Source organism: Callithrix jacchus, chromosome 14, assembly GCF_049354715.1.
Source record: "Callithrix jacchus isolate 240 chromosome 14, calJac240_pri, whole genome shotgun sequence".
In the NCBI taxonomy this organism is placed as follows: domain Eukaryota; kingdom Metazoa; phylum Chordata; class Mammalia; order Primates; family Cebidae; genus Callithrix; species Callithrix jacchus.
In genome coordinates, this window is record NC_133515.1 from 45,670,675 (window position 1) to 45,692,027 (window position 21,353).

Below are 21,353 nucleotides of genomic sequence, written 5' to 3' on the forward strand. Positions count from 1 at the left end.
ACGTTGTCTCAGGGAGGTTTGCTGTTTTGTTTTGAAAACAGAAAATGTTTTTATAGAAAAGGATAATCTGTAGTTAATTTTATTTCCTCCTTCATTTCAGCTTTTTTGTTTTGTTTTGTTTTTTGAGATGGAGTTTTGCTCTTGTTGCCCAGGCTGGATGCAGTGGTGGAATCTCGGCTCACTGCAACCTCCACCTCCCAGGTTCAAGCAGTTCTCCTGCCTCAGCCTGAGTAGCTGGGATTACAGGCATACACCACCATGCCTGGTTAATTTTGTATTTTTATTAGAGACAGGGTTTCACCATGTTGGTCAGGATGGTCTTGATCTCCTGACCTCAGGTGATCCACCCACCTTGGCCTCCCAAAGTGCTGGGATTACAGGCATGAGCCACTGAGCCTGGCCCTAAAATGCCATTTATTGTTAAAACATTGTATGCCATTAATTTTGAAATTGACTTGTGCATTTGTTGCTTTAGATTAACATCTTCATAAATGTATCATACAGTTAATGTTTCTTAGACAATTTACCAGCTGTCATTTATCATTTACTTGGTAATTTAGTGATCTGAATTCTAATTTGTTTCACCTAATCACTGAGAATTACTTATGCTTTGCCTGCTCTCAGCAAAGCATTACAATTAAGGAATGAAGAGAAGAACAAGGGGTTTTCTTTTTTTTTTGAGACGGAGTTTCGCTCGTTACCCAGGCTGGAGTGCAGTAGCGCGATCTCAGCTCAGCGCAACCTCCACCTCCTGGGTTCAGGCAATTCTCCTGCCTCAGCCTCCTGAGTAGCTGGGATTACAGGCACGCGCCACCATGCCCAGCTAATTTTTTGTATTTTTAGTAGAGATGGGGTTTCACCATGTTGACCAGGATGGTCTTGATCTGTTGACCTCGCGATCCACCCGCCTCGGCCTCCCAAAGTGCTGGGATTACAGGCTTGAGCCACCGCGCCCGGCCTGAACACGGGGTTTTCTTAAGTATAGTACATGAACTTGCATACTTTGGGTTACCTTGTTTTACTGTTAAAGACCTTTTTTAAAAATCCTGGCCAGGCATGGTGGCTCACACCTGTAATCCCAGCACTTTGGGAGGCCAAGGTGGGCAGATCAAGAGGTCAGGAGTTCAAGACCAGACTGGCTAACATGGTGAAACCCCATCTCTACTAAAAAAAAAATACAAAAATTAGCCAGGCATGGTGGCTTGTGCCTGTAATCCCAGCTACTTGGGAAGCCAAGGTAGGAGAATTGCTTGAACCGGGATCTGGGAGGCAGAGGTTGCAGTGAGCCGAGATCATGCCACTGCACTTCAGCCTGGGCTACAGAGTGAGACTCCATCTCAAAAAAAAAAAAAAAAAAAAAAAATCCTTGGATTGTCTAGTGTATTTTACATATTTCAAGTTTTTAGACAAGTAATCTTTAAGAAAAGTAAAGGACTGGCCAAGTGCAGTGACACACACCTGTAATCCCAGCACTTTGGGAGGATGAGGCGAGCAGATCACCTGAGGTGACTAGCGTGGCCAACCTGGTGAAACCCTGTCTCTACTAAAAATATACAACTTAGCTGGGTGTGGTGGTGGGCACCTGTAATCCCAGCTACTTGGGAGGTTGAGGCAGGAGAATCACTTGAACCTGGGAGGCAGAGGTTGTAGTGAGCCAAGACCGTGCCAGTGCACTCCAACTTGAGACAAAGCGAGAATCCATCTCAAAAAAAAAAAGAAAAGAAAAGTAAAGGACTGACGTTATTTCTTTATTCACACTGTCAAATGTTGGTATTGTGGCAGCACTAAGAAATTTGTGGTTTGAGTAATGAAGTTCATGACATACAGTAATTTGGTTAGCTGACACAAATTTGAATAATTTGAAGAGGTCAGTTACTTTAGCTAGTGAAAAAGCCTAGCTATCTGCCTAGCAAAAATAAAACTTCTTGGATTTTTCTCAGAATGTTAGAGCAAAAGGTAAAAGATATGGAAAAATGTGCAAGAAAACAGTGACTTGGAGAACACAGTGATAGTGTCTGACTGAAAAGAAATTTCAGGAACTGTATTAGATAGATAGAAGAGGAAATAATAAGTGAAATAATAGAAATTTCTCTTGAAAAATTGAATCTTTCAGTTAAAAGCATTCTGATTGCTATGATTAGATGAAAGAACATCTGTTTAGTCTCAACTTCTTTTGTAATTTTAAAACTTCAAGAGCAAAAAAAAAAAAACAAAAAAAACAAAAAACCCTAAAAGCCTCCAGACCCAGAAGTTGTTACCTAAAAAGAATAGGAGCCCTCTGACATTGGACTACTTCACAGCAGCAGTAATTGGTAGAAAGCAATCGAGTACTATATTCAAAGTTCTGTGTTTCTAATCTAGAATTTGCTACCAGCCAAATGATAACTCAAGTCTGAGAACAACAACAACAAAAAAAGACATTTCCCGAAATTTAAGGACTTGGGAAGGTTAACTTACATAAGTTCTTGAATATGTATGCAGCGAAATGAAATAGGAGTTCAAGAAAGAGTATGAAATGACACCCCAGAAATGAAATTCCTAACACACCAGTGAAAATCTCAGGATAATGACTATGCCATAGACCTAGAAAGCAATTGGTTCAAATTCGAATGAGATGACAGAGTTGTCTGTGAAGAATGTTTTCAAGAAGAAAGTAAAAGCCATTATATGAAATATGTGGTGGAATTTTTTAATGTTAAGATAAAGTCAATGACAGAAAGAAAAGAAACTGAGGTTTGCAGTATGAGATTCTTGGCAGTAAACCACATTAAGCTTTGGAGGAGCCATACGTGTAAGTAAGTCTTAAATAATGGAGGCTGAAAGTAAAAGAAGACTTTTAAATATGCACTCTTTTGTGGATTTTTTTTTTTTTTTTTTTTAAGGAAAATGGGGTGGGGAGTGGAATGTGGTACAAAGCTAAAGAACAGTGCTGCTAACATTCAAATGCAACATCACGTAGGAACAGGAAGATCTGGAAAATGTGATGTAATGGGATGGGATTAGACTTAATTTATAGAACAAAGAAATGCTTTAGGAGCCAGATCTTTTGAATAAGATATGTTGTTGAACTAGGCAATATACATTTTAGGTTTTTTTTTTTAAATAGTATGTCTTTAAGCAGGGTTATTAATAACAGTGAGAATACTCAAAGTTGTGTTTTTATGATGTTATAAATACATTTTTATTAACTCACTGTTTATCTCGATTTCAGCCTTTTGAATAAGATATATCATTGAACTAGGCAGTACACATTTTGGTTTAAAAAAAAATGTTTCTTAAGAAGGTTATTGATAACAGTGAGAATACTTGAAGGTATATTTGTATGATATTATGAAAACATGCTTTTCATTAACTTACTGCCTATATTTATTTGAACCATAGTGTGGATAAATCAAAAGAGAAAATAATACCCAGGCCTTCAGCAGGAAAAACGGTAATATACATGTTGAGAGAAGGGTTAGAAAGGACATCTTAGAAATACATGGTCTGATTTTTATCTGCCTGGAGTGGGAAGACTCGTACTGTTCTCTTTTTTCCACATTTAGCCCAGAAATACAGGTTGGGGGAATCACAATGATGCATAGTATCTCTTAGCCTAAGGCTCGTTGGTGACTCTTCAGATGTAACTAACATAGGAAAAGAAATTACATCAGAAAGTATTTCAAGAAATCCCAGTCACTTCACTTTGTCATCAAGGTTTATAACATTGAGCAGTTTACCTAAGTATTTGGGTCTGTTTTCGCATCTTGAGTTTTTCGTCTTCTAGGTTTCTTGCAGCGTTTTACATTATGTGGCTTTTCTATGCTAGATTTTTCTCATGAAGCTCACTAAGCTCTGAAAACAATTCTAAGAATGTATTTTTAGGATCGTTGTGTTTTGTGACATCTTTGGACATCATTCATTGGGTGAGTTCTAGTGTGTTGGTCATTTTTAGTCATTTTTAAAAAATATAAGGTAGGGAGGAAGTCAGTGGTTTGTGGTATTTATATTTTGAAGAAGGAGCATTCTAGAAAAGAAAACACAGTCACAATATCAGTAATGAAAGCACTGAAATCATTACAGATTCTTAAAGATATTAAAAGAATAAGAGAATGTTACAAACAATTTTATTCCAATACATTTCATACCTTAGATGAAATGGACAAATTCCTTGCAAAACAAATTACTAAAACTGACAATAAGAGGAAATAGAAAATCTTAGTAGCCTTTTATCAGTTAATAAAATTGATTTTTTATTTCAGAATCTTTCTACAAAGAAAATACTAGGGCCAAACGGCTTTACTGGTAAATTCTATCACATTTAATGAAAAGAAAGAAAGAAACCCAGTCTTATCTAGATTCTTAGAAGATAGAAGCTAGCATTATCTTGATGTTAATACCAAAGACATTTTAAGAAAATCAATATGGAATATAAACCAACATTATTTGAGAATATATGTACAAAAAATCATTTAGTATTTGCAAGTCAAATTCAGTGGTATGTAAAAAGGATGATACAACACAACCAAGGGGATTTTTATACCAGGAATGTGATTTTAACACTCAAAAATTAATGTAATTTACTATTTTGACAAAATAAAAGAGAAAAAAAAAAAAAAAAACAAGGGAACTTCCTCAGCCTGATAATGGGCATCTATTAAAAAACCTTTGCTTTGTTCATACTCATATCTAATGGTCAAAGGCTAACCGGTTTCCACATAAGATTGGGGAAAGCAAGGTTTTTCACTCCTGACCACTTCTAATCAATATGGTATTGAAAGTCCTGATTACTACATGGTCAAGAAAAAGAAAAAGACATTGAGATTGGAAAGGAAGGAATAAATTTTTTTTTTTAATTCTCAGATGACGTGGAGATATATAGCAAATGTTAAGTTACCAGAACTGATATGAATTTGGCAAGTTTATAGGATACAAAGATAATATACCCAAACAATGTAATTTCTGTGTAATAGTAAAGAACAATTAAAAATGAAATGGGCTGGGCACAGTGGCTCACACCTGTAATCCCAGCACTTTGGGAGGCCAAGGAGGGTGGGTGGATCACCTGAGATCAGGAGTTTGAGACCAATCTGGTCAACATGGTGAAACCCTCATCTCTACTAAAAAATACAGAAATTAGCCAGGCATGGTGGCATGTACCAGTAATCCCAGCTACTCGGGAAGCTGAGGCAGGAGAATCGCTTGAACCTGGGAGGCAGAGGTCGCAGTGAGCCGAGATCATGCCTTGAACCTGGGAGGCAGAGGTCGCAGTGAGCCGAGATCATGCCACTGCACTCCAGCCTGGGTGACAGAACAAAACTCCATCTTAAAAAATAAAAATGAAATAGACAAGTACTATGTATAATAGTGTAAAATATTCAGGTATAAGTTTAGCCAAATTATGTGTTAAAATCTGTACACCAAATTACAAAACATTATTGAAACTTTAAAAGACCTAACAAATGAAGATATATAACATATTTGTAGATTAGAAGACTTGTTAAAAGGTGTCAGTTCTACTCAGCCTTATCTATAGTTTCTTCAAGACCTTCCCAATCAAATTGTTAAGATTTTAAAAAAGTTACCAAACTAATGGTTAATTCCATGTGGAAATGCAGAGGTCTTAGAAGACTCAGAGTTTTAAACAGAACACAGTAAAAGGACATCTCCCGGATTTAAAGATTTATCATAAAACAACACTGGTATTGGCAGTAAGGTAGACAAAAAATAAATCAATGAAACAGAATAGAGGGCCCAGACTCCAGACTTATTCATTCATACACAGACACACACACACACACACACACACACACACACACACACACATATATATATTTTCCCCCCAAAGGTGCCAATTAAGGGGAGCTTTTTCAACAAAACAGCTGTATTTCTGTATGGAATAAAACATCATCTGTCTTTCTACATATACCATATATTTAAAAAGCATAACATTGATCATAGATTTAAACATAAAACCTATAGAACCACATACTTAATAATGTATCATTTGAAGGTGAGTTATTTCTCAAGGTTGGTTTAAAATTTTTAAAGCATTTTTAGGCCAGGTGTGGTGGCTCACACCTGTAATCCCAGCACTTTGGGAAGCCAAGATGGGCAGATCACCTGAAGTCAGGAGTTCAAGACCAGATTGGCCAACATTGTGAAACCCTGTCTCTACCAAAAATACAAAAATCAGCAGGGCGTGATGGCACACACCTGTAATCCCAGCTACTCCAAGGCTGAGGCATGAGAATTGCTTGAACCCAGGAGGCGGAGGTTGCATTGAGCCGAGATCACACCACTGCATTCCTGCCTGGGTGACCGAGCCAGACTCCATGTCAAAAAAAAAAAAAAAAAAAAAGGCATTTTATTACAATTTGATACTACTATTGTTGGTGGTGGTACCTGCACTATTGCAAGTCTCTCATAATATTGGTAGGGTGCTTTCTTTGCTTTGTTCATTTGGTAGTCAAACTATTCTGTGCAGAATGTAAATATTGTACTTCTAGTTGATACACAACGAGGCCATTATAAAATTGGAGAATTTTTTTTGGACCTCTTTTTGGAGGTTTTATCTACTGCGCCCCCTGGTGGATTTTACTTCTCTTTGGGGTCACATGAAAATATAGCCATTACCTTTGTAGGAGATGTCTTTATAAAAAAAAAAGACTTGTAAAGCTTTTCAGTTAATCTTTGTGTCGAAAAGCTTCTCAGTAACTTCTGTTGATAACACTAGGAGATTTTTTTCTTGTGTTGGTCTTCACAAGAGTTATTTAGTACAAGTTTCTCCATAGATAATTTTGCCATGTCCAATGGCTTTTTTCCAAAATACCTCTAAGAGAGAAATTCTGGGGTCCTGTACTGAAGTAGTATTTTCTAATAGTTTTCATTCTATAATATGGTTCTAAATTTCTTGCCATACAAAAGAGACTGGGGAGTCGTGTCTTAGAAATAATATGTATAGTTGGTAGAAGCCTTGAACATATTATGGTGCCAGAAATTAAAGAAGCACTGAAAAAAAAAGATTGCTGAAAAACCACATAGGAGCCAACCTGAAGGTATGAAGACCAAAGCTGGAACAATTTGACTAACAATAAATAATGATAGTATTGTATTTTAATTCAGGTACTAAAATACTCATGAGTCCATGCCCATGGAGAAGGCACTAGTTTTGGTTTTGTATTTTTTTTTTACAGAAGCATCCCAATTAATGTAGAAAGAAAGAGGGGAAAAGAGAATTATTATTAGGCAAATACCACAGTAATAAATGTGGCAGACAGGATCCACTGATGGATGCCAAAATTAGGTCAGAGTTTGAGGAGAAAAGAGTCTTTATACAGAGTATTTCCCTGCTCCCACCCCAGGATTTTTTTTTAACTACAAAGGAAAAGAGAGAAGATTTATAGTGGAGAAATCCGGCAACCACCACCTTGGCCAAGTGACCAAAGTTAACATCACTAGTAGTAAGACATATTGATGTCACGAGCCCCTTGATAACAGTCTACTGGAGGACACAATATCATTTCTATGGCATTCTTACTCCAGATTCTAATCATGAGAAAACAGGAAGCTCAAATTGAGGAAAGTTTTACAAAATACTGGATCTAAAGTTTCAAGGTCATGAAAGACAGTTAATCAAGAGTTGTCACAAATTGGAGCCAAGACTTAGGAGAAAGTACAAAAAGGTTACAGAGATTCTTGGATATTTCTCAGCCAACTTCCCTTAATGTTAGCATCTCACATAATTATAGTACAGTTATCAACATCAAGAAATTAGCATTGGCTAAAGAATATTAAACCACATATGTGAGTGAAAAAATTGGTGAACCTTGCAAAGTGTTCTTTTTCTTTTCTAGGATTCTCTCCTAGATCCCACATTACATTTAGTTGTTTCTTTCAAAATATTGTTGTTAGAATTTAGAGAGACTTGCTTTATTTCATTTTAAATCACTTGGTGTATTAATAGGTAATAAGCTATTTATAAGTAGCTATTAAAATAATTTCCTGATGAAGCAATAGTCTTGTTGCTGTTTTCTACACAATTACTGGGAATTGGCAAAAATTTGAGGAAAGTTTTATTTTTTACCATTGTTGATTTCGTTTCCTTTTCATTCCAAAAAACTGTAGCATCACCTAAAACAGTTTACACTTCAAGTTGTTTTTACTTTTAATCCCAACAGTTGAATAGCAGCTTGGTGTGTATGTATTAATAGGAATACTTTCAGAACCAGAAGATGGTGGTCTCTTATTTGCTATTTTGAAGTTTCTTATATTCATTTTTTTCTAAATGAAATATATAAATATAATAAAGATGATTTATGTTTCATCATCTGAAAGGATGATGACTGAATATGTAACCTTTCATTTCTATTAGTATTATATTGCTGCAGTATTAATATGTCCAGTTGAAAATATTAAAATTTCATGTAGCAACATGAGCCCGCTAAAAGCAAGTTCTTAATACTTTTATATAATAACTAATGTTACTTTTATGTAGTAACTAATGTTATAAGATTTTTGAAGTCACTTGTTAAGAGGAGTTACCATCTAAATTTCACATTTATCCTTGAGAACCGTCAGAGTGCATTCATCAAGGTAAAGTCTCAACAGTCTAATTTGTTTTCTGTGTAAACAGTCCACCAGTTCCTTATTAGTAACTTTTTATACTTTATAAACTCTGACTAAAATATGTAAGTTTTTGCCACCTTGCTTAAATTTTAGCTAACAGTATATGACTTGAGAAGATTATTTTAATATTTTATCTAATATAATTTCAATTGAATGTGTAGGCATTTTCAACTGTTAAGGCATTGCTCCCAAAGTTGTTTTTCCAAAAAGTAGAAAAATAACATGAATTTCAACCTGGCAAAACATATGAAAAAGATTATCTCTGAGTCACAAGATGAGTCAAGAGGGTGAGGTTCGTTCGTTTTCCTTGTCCATCTCTTTTAAGGGAATATGATCCTAAGCAATAGAAAAAAAAAATATTTAATGAAAGGTGGCACCAGAAGTTGGAATTTGTTCTTCAGTATTTAACAGGTGCTACGTGTTGATCTTCTATGAATATACTGAAACTAAATTTAATGGTGCTAGCAAGATGGGTTTGATCTATGTTTGGAGATCTGTTCCCAATTTGTAGGTGATTGCTAATGCTAGTATTTCAAGAATTAAAATTTCATGCTCTGATACCCTACTGCAACACAGCAACACTGCTGGCAAGTGGAAGTATTGAAATAACTGCTTCTCCGGTGATAGTAATGACCAAATAAATCATTTTGTTTGATACCTAAAATAACTGTTTTTGCCATTTGTTTCTGAAAGCTAACTTCCTTAGATTTTGGCTTTAAAATTTTTTCGTAGCATTGCCTTCCAAGCTAGCCATTTAAAAATATTATGGATATTTAGGTATGGATTCCTGTAGTTGCTCAGCCTCAACTAGATAGTAAATACTGAGTATTTAGTCTGACTGATCATTGTAATCCTAGTTGAAAGGAGGGAAGGGAGATGAGGAAATGAGTGGTTGGAGAAAAGATACTACTGCCTCCTTACACACTGCACTGGCTTCTTCGCTCAAGGTCAGTTTTAGCTGCATGGGGTATGTGAGAATGATGATGAATGTAAAGATTAGATAGAGCTTGTTCCCTCCCAGTCATATACTGAAGGGGCTTCTTAAGAAGTCATTTATTGTCAAGGTAAAAAGCACTGGCACACTGCTTTTCCTTTGAGGAATGTTTTGATGGCTCATCCAGAACAGGTATCAACTACTTTATAATATTTTGTCAGATACTAAAACGAGAAAGTAAATAAATTTTTAACTACTGCTTCTAAGGGCTTTTGCCAGAGAGTGAGGTAATGATACAACTATAAGATAAATCATTAGTAACAAACCCCTTCTTTTTATCAGAGAAAAATTGATAGATGTCTCATAAATGGAGAATTCAGGAAAGGACAATCCAGCAGGGGGTTTATAAGGAAATGGAGGTATAAAATCTATAGCAGAGTTGTACCGAAAGCACTGTCACCAAAGGAAAAGAAATGGGAAAAGAGATGAGATGGACGTTTAAATTGAGGCTAAGTATTGTTAAGGGCTTTAGACTTTTTAATCCTGTTTGTATTAGAAAGCCACTAGAAAATGTAAAGCACAGGAGCTAGCCATTTGGCTGAATTTGCCCTTTAGAAAGATTACTGTTAGCAGTGTAAATAAGATGGATTGAACCAAATACATTTATTTGTTTTAATGATTCTTTATTCTCAAATATTCCTAATATTTTTTATTCATTTATTAAGACTAGAATGCTGTCTTCTGGATTACAGGATTTTTCGGAGTAACTAAAACATAATTCTTTAAGTACCTCAATTTCAGTTTCTTGATAAACAACTTTCTAAACTATAATTTATGTCCCAGCGTCAGTATATAGACTTTGATAAATAGTTTGCATAAATATTATGGTACTACATTTCTGCTTTTTCTCTTCCCATTAATCATACGGCCCAGAGAAAATGATCCTGATTTGTCCACTTAAAGTGTGTGGAGACATTGTCTTTTCTCATCAACTCATAATAGATCACCTTAGTGATCTGCGTTTAATTTTCCCATCACCTTCCTAGTCTGTGGTTATAAACTAAAGCAAAACTAAAGATTGGAAGAAGAAAATAATCCTTGGTATATGTGTAAAATATTAAGGCAGGCATGGAGAGGGTAGCTCTTCAGCAAAATCTATGAACTTTGAGAAACTGTTGTTCATGGTTTGCTCATTGGTACCTGGTTAGCTAGTGGTTTTACTTTAAATACTGATGACATTTTAATAAGTTTTAAATTTGAAATACTTATTAGTACTTAAAACATTATTAAAACTATTATTACGCGCCTGTTATATGTGATGCTCAGAGCACCAATGAAAAAGTAATGGACTCTGCCCTGAGATGGAGGAGACATGTAAATAAATAAGTGAAAGCATTTGTAGGACTTTCATTTTATTTTTTCTCTTTCAAGAGTACAGGGTATGTTATTTCATAGATAGAAAATGGGGAAATAAGATTTATTTGAACAGTTTGCTTTTATGTCACATACTCCATTGAAGAAGGAATACTCTTTAATAGAGGGATGAAATGCTTTATGCAGTTGATGTGCTTATGAAATGTTTATTTGAACTTTTGATTAGATTGCTTATATACATTCATGTGCTATGTAATAATTTTTGGTCAGTGACTGACCGCTATATGCAGTGGTTTCATAAGATTATAATGGATGTGAAAAATTCCTATTGCATAATGTAGCTTAAGTATACAGAGTTTATAAAGTCTGCAGTAATGTTCTAGGCCCTTACATTAACTCACCACTCATTCACTGACTCACCCAAAGCAACTTCCAGTCCTTCAAGCTCCTTTCATGGTAAGTTCCCTATATAGGTATACTATATTAAAAAAATTGTCATACTATACTTTTACTGTGCCTTTTTAATGTTTAGATATGTTTAGATACACAAATATTTAACATTGTGTTACAGTTGCCTACAACATTCAGTACAGTAACATGCTGTACACAGATACAGCTTAGGTGTGTAATAGGCTGTACCACCTAGGTTTGTGTAAGTACACTCTGATATTCCCACTGTGATGAAATCTAATGATGATACATTTCTTAATGTATCCCCATTGTTCAGTGACTCATGACTGTGTATGTATTTTTCTGTTTGCAACAGTATTTAGGTAAATTTTTCATTAAATCACAGCATTTCTGATACATGTTTTCCAGAAAACCCTCACATGCCATGGAATCACATCTGGGACAAATATGGATAGAGTAGGCCATTCAAATTATGCAGCTTTGTAACAGTGTTAACATAATAATGATATTAAAAATACAAGTACAAATTAACTCTTAACAAATAAAACACCATACACAGCCCATCACTGATGAGCCTTAAATGGGGGCTTGGCTTCTTTTGAGGTATGGTACAGGTTCTTGAAGTTATTTGCTTTAGTAGAAGCTACTTTTCTACAATTTAATAGTGAGCCAATATATGGCTGCCTTTATTAACAGTTTCTGGGGGTAAGGGGTAGCATAAAAACAAAATAAATTGTCTTTACAACTTCTTCTGTGTCGATAGTTTTCACCAGACACCCTAACAGTGATAGAAGCCTTGAGCTTCTTGAAGCCACTAAACTTGTTTTCTCTAAATGAAGGCACCTCTTTGCACTATTTTTTTCTTAAGGTCTCCATATATGAGATTTTTGGTTTTTGTTCGTGTGTGTGTGTGTGTGTTTTTAAGAAACTTGCCCCTGATCCCTTTATAACATACTGTGAAAAATCCCTGTGAACCTAGGAAATTTCTATGATTACTGATAATACTATTCTCCTTCCTCTTTACCAATTATGTGTGAACTAATTCATATTAGAACACCATCTTGCAGCTGTAGTTTTTACTTTGATAGTATAGATAATTGTTCTTTATTTTAATATAATTTATATTTTAAAACATATACTTTAATTATTATGTTCTTAAAGTGAGGATGCCATATATTTAAACTGTCAAAACAGCTTGTATTTCTACTCTTTTCTAGCATTGTGGGCCATGATACATATATACTCATGGACAGTATAACATTTACCTTTTTAATTTTCTTTTTAAAAGTTATTGTATTTAGTATAGGATTATTGATTGATTGCTGGAATGCACTGGCGTGATCTTGGCTCACTGCAACCTCCACCTCCTGGGTTTAAGCAATTTTCCTGTTTCAGCCTCCCTGCTAGCTGGGATTACAGGTGCATGCCACCATGCCTGGCTGATTTTTGTATTTTTAGTAGAGGTAGGATTTTACCATGTTGTCCAGGCTGGTCTTTAACTCCTGACCACTAGTGATCCGTCTGCCTTGGCCTTCCAAAGTGCTGGGATTACAGGCATGAGCCATTGTGCCTGGTCTGGTGAATTTAATTTTAAAAATATATTTGTAAGTATTGTTTCTGTTAAGTCATGATCAAAATTACTTATGTGTATTAGATATTTTAAAGAAATGAAAATGATGTAATTCAGAAGGAAACAGTTTAAACCTGTTTTTTCAAGAACGTATATAAGAGAGCTGACACTGAATTTTTTAAGAGTACTTACAAACTAATGTAAGTGTTGATAAGTGAATTTTGTTAGCTATTTGGTTGTTGAATAAAAGCTGGCTTATTTATTTGCTCATACTTGCAAAGTCTCTGGAAAAATATTCAGGAAACTGGCAGCATTGCTTTCAGGGAAAGGAAATGGGTATCTCGGGGTGGGAAGGCAGGGAATCTCTGAATTTTGAATACCCTTTAGATTTTGAGTCATGAACTATTAGAAATAAAGTCAATTAAAATTTAACAAGAAAAATGAAAATGAAAGTACAGAACAGAGCAGAGGTTGATTCAACCTGTCTCTTAGAACCTCCGTGATCAGCTTAGCATTGTCAGTCTTGAAATATCTTGTGTGACCTCCATGATCAGCTTAACATTATCAGGCTGCAATATCTTGAGACTCAGCATACAGCGGATTTATGTAATGGCAGGTGCAAACAAACAGAAAGGTAACCAAATACAAATATTTATGTTGTACTTAATCTATTAGAAGAAATTAGTCAACAGAATAATCTTGACCTCTTTTTATCAAATTGGAAGTTAAACTATTGGATAACTTTTGGATTTTATTTCCCCTATAACTCTTATTAAATTTTTTCAAAATCTTGCTATTGCCCATTAGAAAGGATTTGGGAAATTTTTTTTAAATTCTTGCTACCTTTTTTGTTTCCTTTTAGTTGATGCGGATGAAATTAAAAGGCTAGGAAAGAGATTTAAGAAGCTTGATTTGGACAATTCTGGTTCTTTGAGTGTGGAAGAGTTTATGTCTCTGCCTGAGTTACAACAGAATCCTTTAGTACAGCGAGTAATAGATATATTCGACACAGATGGGAATGGAGAAGTAGACTTTAAAGGTAAGAAAGTATTTTTGTTTTAAATCTCAAGTTAGATAACCTATGTGTATTCCTGCAGCTCTGTGTAAAAACAAAAATGTGTTTATAATTCTTGTGATCTTACAATAATAGATTATGTTGAAACCTCAACATCTGTGGCATATGCACCTTAATGAACTAGGATCTTTCACTTTGTGGTTCATAAATAAGTTGTTCTTTAGGATAATCTACCAAAAAGTGGGGGGGGACTCAGTATTTCCTTTCTTTTTAGAAAATTAATCTCACTTTAGGGCAATACTATATATTCTTATATTCAATATTAGAAGTTGCAATTTCTTTTTTTCTTCTTTTTTTTTTGAGACGGAATTTCACTCTTGTGACCCAGGCTGGAGTGCAATGGCACAATCTCGGCTCACCGCAACCTCCGCCTCCTGGGTTCAGGCAATTCTCCTGCCTCAGCCTCCGGAGTAGCTGGGATTACAGACGTGTGCCACCCATGCCTGGCTAATTTTTGTATTTTTAGTAGAGACGGGGTTTCACCATGTTGGCCAGCCTGGTGAACTCCTGATCTCAAGCAATCCTGTTGCCTCTGCCTCCCAAAGTGCTGGGATTACAGGCATGAGCCACTGTACCTGGCCAGTTTTTTTTTAAACAAGTAAATACACATTTCACTAAGGAATTGCCAATACATTCTGTTATTTTAGTTTGGAGAACAGAATTGTAAGTGAAAGGGTATGAAACTGATTATGATTTAGTGCTTATCAGGCGGTGAAGAAAAATGATTTTTTGTCATGAAAATTCTAACAGCATATTTAAGTGATTTACAATTTTGGAACAGAAATCCTAAATTACTTTTGTTATGTCCAAATAATTGACAGTGTTTTTTTAAAGCTCCTTGTTATAGTCATATTCCAAGAGGAAAGAGTTGAACAGATTAAATAATATGTTTTGAGTGTTCTTTTATCTTGCACTTAGCAAATGTTTGTTCAAATTGATTGACCTTAGAGAACTCCAAGTTCAAGTAAAAAAGTAGAGACCTTGTTTGTTGAGGTTTCAAATTTGGCAATTTAATTTGTAAATGTTGCTAGTAGTAATTTTGTTTTGCAGCAAGGAAATATCCTTTTGTGGATATATAAGGTATATATGTTTTTTCTGTGTAAAAAAACGAAGTTCTGATTTGTGAACATTTTTAACTCTTACTCAGAATTCATTGAGGGAGTCTCTCAGTTCAGTGTCAAAGGAGATAAGGAGCAGAAGTTGAGGTGTAAGTATTTTTCTTCACTGACTTCATTCTCACCCTTAACTACCATCATTTCATACTGTACTATAAAATGGTTTTTAAAATAATGAAAAAGATGTCTTTTATTCGAGATCCTTAGACATAACAAAAATTTTACATTCTGGTGAAAATCCTTTTAGGACATTTGCAACTACTGTATTTGAATAATGTGTCATTGCTGCTTTTTGTTGGATAGAAGGAAAGCAGTTTCTTTCTACTGAAAACAGCCATATAAGTGACATAAGTAATTTATTTTTTTATTTTATTTTATTTTTTTGAGACAGAGTTTCACTCTTGTTACCCAGGCTGGAGTGCAATGGCGTGATCTCGGCTCACCGCAACCTCCGCCTCCTGGGTTCAGGCAATTCTCCTGCCTCAGCCTCCTGAGTAGCTGGGATTACAGGCACGCGCCACCGTGCCCAGCTAATTTTTTGTATTTTTAGTAGAGACGGGGTTTCACCATGTTGACCAGGATGGTCTCGATCTCTTGACCTCGTGATCCACCCGTCTCGGCCTCCCAAAGTGCTGGGATTACAGGCTTGAGCCACCGTGCCTGGCCGATGTAAGTAATTTAAATAAGAGATTTTTTAGTGAAAGTAAGAAGAAATGTTCTAAAGAACCAGAGAGGTTGGAGTTGTTATTATACATAGTTTTTTTCTGTGCAGAAACTGAAGCTTAGCAAGGATAGTATAGCTTAATCTAAGCTATACTAAATCGGCTCAGGTAGTCTTTACTCCAAAGCCCATACTTTTAATCAACTATGTTAAACCGTGCCTAAGGACAACTCTGTATTTAGGAAGGAGACATCCTGATAATCATAATTTTGATGTTTGTCAATTTATCATTTTCCTTCTTACTGAAAGCATTTACTTGTGATTGCCTTGTAATTGCAATTGATTTTCCTTCCCTTTTTTTAGTTGCTTTCCGTATCTATGACATGGATAAAGATGGCTATATTTCCAATGGGGAACTCTTCCAGGTATTGAAGATGATGGTGGGAAACAATCTGAAAGATACACAGTTACAGCAAATTGTAGACAAAACCATAATAAATGCAGATAAGGATGGAGATGGAAGAATATCCTTTGAAGAATTCTGTGCTGTAAGTACAAAAGAGATGGTTCTTCCATTAGTTATGTTTCAGCAACATATTTTGAAAAGCACTTAATAGAGAATTTCTTCTATTTTGTCCTAAAAATGTATATATTTGATTTTTCCTAATTGCTCATATTCTGTTTTGAAATATGTTCTTTGTTGTAATTATTAGTAATTAACAATTATTATTCTCAAGAATTAACATTCCCAGTGATCCTCTGATCAAATGCCACAAGGATACCACTTTACTTACTGTTGGTAGCCCCTCAAATTACAACTAGGTTATACTCTTCAGATTCATTTAATCACTCATTGCCTCTGAACAGAGCAGCACAACTACAACCACTTAGTTTCTCTTCTCTATTTCTGCCCTAAAAGCAAAGACAGCAAAGATATTAGCTATTTTGAGGTGTTAGAAGAATTTTAAACTGCAAGCTAGAGATTCTAGAGTAAACTAGAGCATATAGAGTAGAGACAAAGATAAAAAGTTTTGAAATTTTTCTGTTAGTAATGATTAGATGCCTCTATAGGAAGGTTTTCTTCCTCCTTTTTATTTTTAAATTTAAATTACACAAGGAAAAACAAGTCAGTTTGATAGTTGTGTGTTATGCAAGAACTGACATTTAGCTACTTTGACCTTTAAGTAGAAGTTCATACTATCCTAAAACAAAAACCATCTTTTTATTTTGTTTTTAAAAAGTAGGGTGGCACCGTAGTGTAAAGAACAGACGGCATCTTTTTGGAAGAGTTTGGATGGGTTTGAAACTTAAGACACTGAACTACTCCTGGGGGCACTACTGCAAGCCTTTGCTATCCCTTCTATTTTGCCTCTTTCACCATTGCCAAGGATCACTGAAGGACTCCTGTGGACTGGCATATGGTTGATTGTGACGTGAGACCAGGCTGGTAGTGCCATAATAAATAGCCAGTTTTCAAATAAAGAAGAGAAATTCTAAGCCTTAGGGGAATAAAATAAATGGAAAGTTCTTAGCTTCAGTGGTATTGGAATGGGAAAGGGGATATATATACACAGATATATCTTTTACGTGTATGTGTATGTATTTATATATATATATATATAAATGTAGTAAGTGTATCACTTATCAGTGGAAGGAAATTAAAACATTTTATATATAGAAATAATGCTGTTATCTATATTGAAAATATAAGCTAAGTTTTGAGTTTATTTTCCAGTGTTTATTTTAGTTTAAGTTTTTGTAGATCGGGGTCTTGCTATGTTGCCCAGGCTGGTCTCCAACTCTTGGCTTCAAACGATTGTCCCATTTCAGCCTCCCAAAGCATTGGGATTATAGGCATGAGCTACTATGTCTGGCCTCCAGTTTTTGTAGTCAATTGCCTTTTGCTTGTATTTTTTATTTTTTATTTTTTAGATATGGAGTCTTGCTGTGTCACCCAGGTTAGAGTGCAGTGGCATAATCTCGGCTCAGTGCAACTTCCACCTCCCGGGTTCAAGCGATTGTCCTGCCTCAGCTTCCCAAGTAGCTGGGATTACAGGTGCCTGCCACTGCGCCTGGCTAATTTTTGTATTTTTAGTAGAGATGGGGTTTCACCATTTTGTCCAGGCTGGTCTCGAACTCCTGACTTTGTGATCCACCTGCCTCAGCCTCCCAAAGTGCTTGAGTTACAGGTGTGAGCCACCATGCCTGGCCACTTTTTGTTTGTATTTTTAAGGAGCATAGTTTATGAGGGGAGAAAAATGTTCATTGTGTGTTTAAAACCAGCTTTTCTAAACATTGATCAAGCACTTGTAACTTTGGTTTCATTGAATTCTTTTTATTTTGACTTCTCAGGCTATAGCAGTGAAAGATTGGAAGTTATTTTAAAAGATTACAAACTCTATATGTACTTTAAAATTTTCAGAGTACTTAACATATACAAATAATTCTTACAAATGATTAGTGACAGGCTTAAAGTTGATGGATTGAACCCATGTATTTATTTTCACTTATTCCCCAAACTACAATAAAATGAAATAAATTAAAAAGAAAGGGTTATGAACTCACAAAAATGAGCAGAGAAGACAGCATCTAAATTTGGTAATTTAGAAAGTCAAATGGTTAAGTAACTTAGCAGAATGATTCTAATTTCTATCAGCTTGGAAATCTGAGAACCAACCTAGGTTATAATGGAGAATCCATGAAAGGTTCAGAAATTGATGGCATGAGCAACTGGAAGTGAGGATGAAAGTGAGGTTAAAAACAGAAAGATTGGTTAAAGTCTGTTTTAAGAAGGAATTGGAACACTAGGTCTCCTTCCCTCCTCTGTTCAGCTGGACAACTATTTGTCCTGTACCGTATCTAGAGACTGGAGAGAGTCTCCAGGCCGGGAAATGTGAGGCAGAGATGGAGTGTATGTGTTGGGAAACTTAAGTGGATGGTAAGCATATTTGCATATTGACATTGCTGCCCTTCTGTACCTGACTCCCTGACTCCCTAGTGGCTGGACTTAACACTGTCTAGGCAAGAGATGGGAAAGAGCCCTCTTTAGGAAATCTAATCTCCCCAAAGAAATGGTGCTACCAGATCACTCAAAGTATGGCTCTCAGTCAACAGCCCCATCATGTACCCAGAATTCCAGTGCCCTTTCTACAGAAGCAAAGCCAAGTATCACAAGACACTGAAAGAAACCTCTATGTATGGAATATGGAGATGAAACCAAGTCCAAAAAAATAAGTTTAAAACAAACTAGGCAAGAGCAGTAAAAACTTTAAAGGCAAAACTGAAACCTGTCATTATCTTCGGGGATAGTGTATATTGAGCTTTTGAAACAAAAGTTGGATAATATATAAAAGAGCTCTTGGAAATGAAATTTTAGATATTTATATTCAGAGTCCTACTACCTGAATGCTAGGGGTTCCAGAAAGAAAATGGAGGGAAAGAAATCATCAAAAATGAATCAAGAAAATACTCCAAAGCCAAAAATAATATGTTTTCTAAGAGGGCTTGTGGAGCATCCAGCACAGTCTATAAAAATAATCTGGACCTGGGCACACGGTTATGAAATATCATTGAAACAGTGGGAACAAATAACTGGTTCTACAGATTTCCAAAGAGCTAGGGTGATAGGGTGGAGGGTTGGGAGGAGGCTTAGTATAAACAACAAAGAGTCATAATGGCACCAGACTTCTTAGTAGCAGTATTGAAAACCCAGAAGAATATGGAGCATTTTCCCTTTGCAATTCTGAGCGACAGTTATTTCCAATTTAAAATTCTCTATAAACTCAAATTAAATGGTAATAGAAAGACACTTTTAGATATGTAAGGCCTTCTCATTTTGGAAACTTCTGAAAGATGTGCTCCAATGCAATAAGGTCGTAAATCAAAAAGTAGAGAATGGAGGATCCAGGAAGCAGAGGGTCCAGCATGAGAGGGAGGGGTCCCCAATATGATGAAGAGAACCAGAGATGATAGGCCTAGAGACAAACAGTCTAAAGTACAGCAGGTTGGAAGGCTCAAAGAATGCCTTCAAGAAAATAAAATGGATAGAATTATATAATATTTTTAGTTGAATGTACTTAGAACAAAAGTTAGGGGTTGAATTGTAATTATGTAGAACACTCAGCAAAGGAAAGATCAGTTATTAACTGGTACCAAACAAATATGCAGGAAAGAGAAAGTAATCATAGTATATAGTTGGATGTGGTGGCACACACCTGTGGTTCCAGCTACTTGGGAGGCTGAGGCAAGAGAATCGCTTTAACCTGTGAGGTGGAGGCTGCAGTGAGCTGAGATTGTGCCACTGCATGCCAGCCTGGGCGACAGAGTGAGACTCCTCAAAACAACAAAATTTATGTAATCATAGTATATGGTTCTGCTGAATTTCTAATGAAAATAAAGCCATTGGAATGGTACAGAGTTTGGGAAGTGTATAGGGTAGAAGATAGAGGGGAGAGAAGTGTGTGAAAGCTAAAAATCTTCCTCTTCTGTGGTGGATAGGCAGTTATTTGGAGACCTGGAGGTAAATAGTGAAACCCAGCTGAAAACTTTAAATTATTGCCACATAAAAGCAAATAGAGAATGAGGGCAGGGTGGCAAACTGCTTTTTCTTTCACTGCAGGAGTTGTAGAATTAATTGGCTATTTATGCTTTACTTTTCAAATACAATGGCTATTTTTTAGTTTGAATTAAAAAATAATTCAAATACAAGTGTACCTAACAGTATGGATTAATCTTATAAGCACGAAGTTGAGAGAAGCCAGACATGAAAGAGATTCCATTTATAAAATATTCAGAAGCAGAAAATAGTAGCTATTGGGTGTGTGTGTGTGTATGTGTGTGTGTGTTGGGTGGGAGGAGGGGAGATGTCTGGTGACTAGAAGGTCTGGATGCTGGTTATTGGGTGTTCACTTTGTTAAAATTCATCAAACTGTGGACATTTATGACCTAGCATTCTCTTTATGTAGATTAAATATAATAAAACATTCCCCTCAAATGATAAAGATACTACACTTTCACATTACTATGTCAGTATTCACTGAGATGTATATAACTACATGTATTTGACTGTACAGAAAAATAATATGCGGAAATGTTTATTCACTTGGTACTTTTAAAAATTTCTAAAACAGACTGAGTGATGCACATGTTTGAATGTGAGGACAGTTTTGTGATAATCTCTGGTTATTGTGTAATATTAAACTAATGAAGTGTAGGGCTGACAAACTACAGAGCAAACCAGACCCTGCCCATGGCCTGTTTATGTCTGTTTTTCAACTAAGAATTATTTTTACCTTTTTAAGTGTCATTTTGAAAAAAAAAAAAAGTGAAAGAAACTACACGTAGCCTACAAAACTTGAAATATTTACTGTCTGTCCCTTGTACAAGAACACAAACAAAAAGTAATGCCTGGTTATCCTAGGAGAAAGAAATGACAATTCTAACTGAAGGTCACTCAAGTTTTGTTGTTTTGTTTTTCTGTCTTTAAATTCACCTTCTGAATATAGCTAAAGTAATATTTTTTTTTAAATTGTAGTTTGATGAAGTAGTAGTTAGACCACGAATGAGAGGAGTTTCTCAAAACATTAAGCTTGATTTGTTCCTGTCTG

General features: G+C 35.6%; 1 protein-coding gene across 2 annotated transcripts in view; it reads left to right on the forward strand.

Annotated features, from left to right (window-relative positions):
• Positions 1-21,353, forward strand: part of PPP3R1 (protein phosphatase 3 regulatory subunit B, alpha) — a 69,638-nt gene that overhangs the window by 46,141 nt on the left and 2,144 nt on the right. Inside the window, exons 1-4 of one of the 2 annotated variants that reach the window (XM_035271469.3) lie at positions 13,245-13,530; positions 13,759-13,935; positions 15,119-15,178; positions 16,111-16,295. In XM_035271469.3, coding sequence (XP_035127360.2) covers positions 13,443-13,530; positions 13,759-13,935; positions 15,119-15,178; positions 16,111-16,295 — 510 coding nt within the window. In that variant the 5' untranslated portion in view covers positions 13,245-13,442. Of the gene's footprint in view, positions 1-13,244; positions 13,531-13,758; positions 13,936-15,118; positions 15,179-16,110; positions 16,296-21,353 lie in introns of those variants that run through there. The other variant, NM_001270720.2, reaches the window with a different exon arrangement.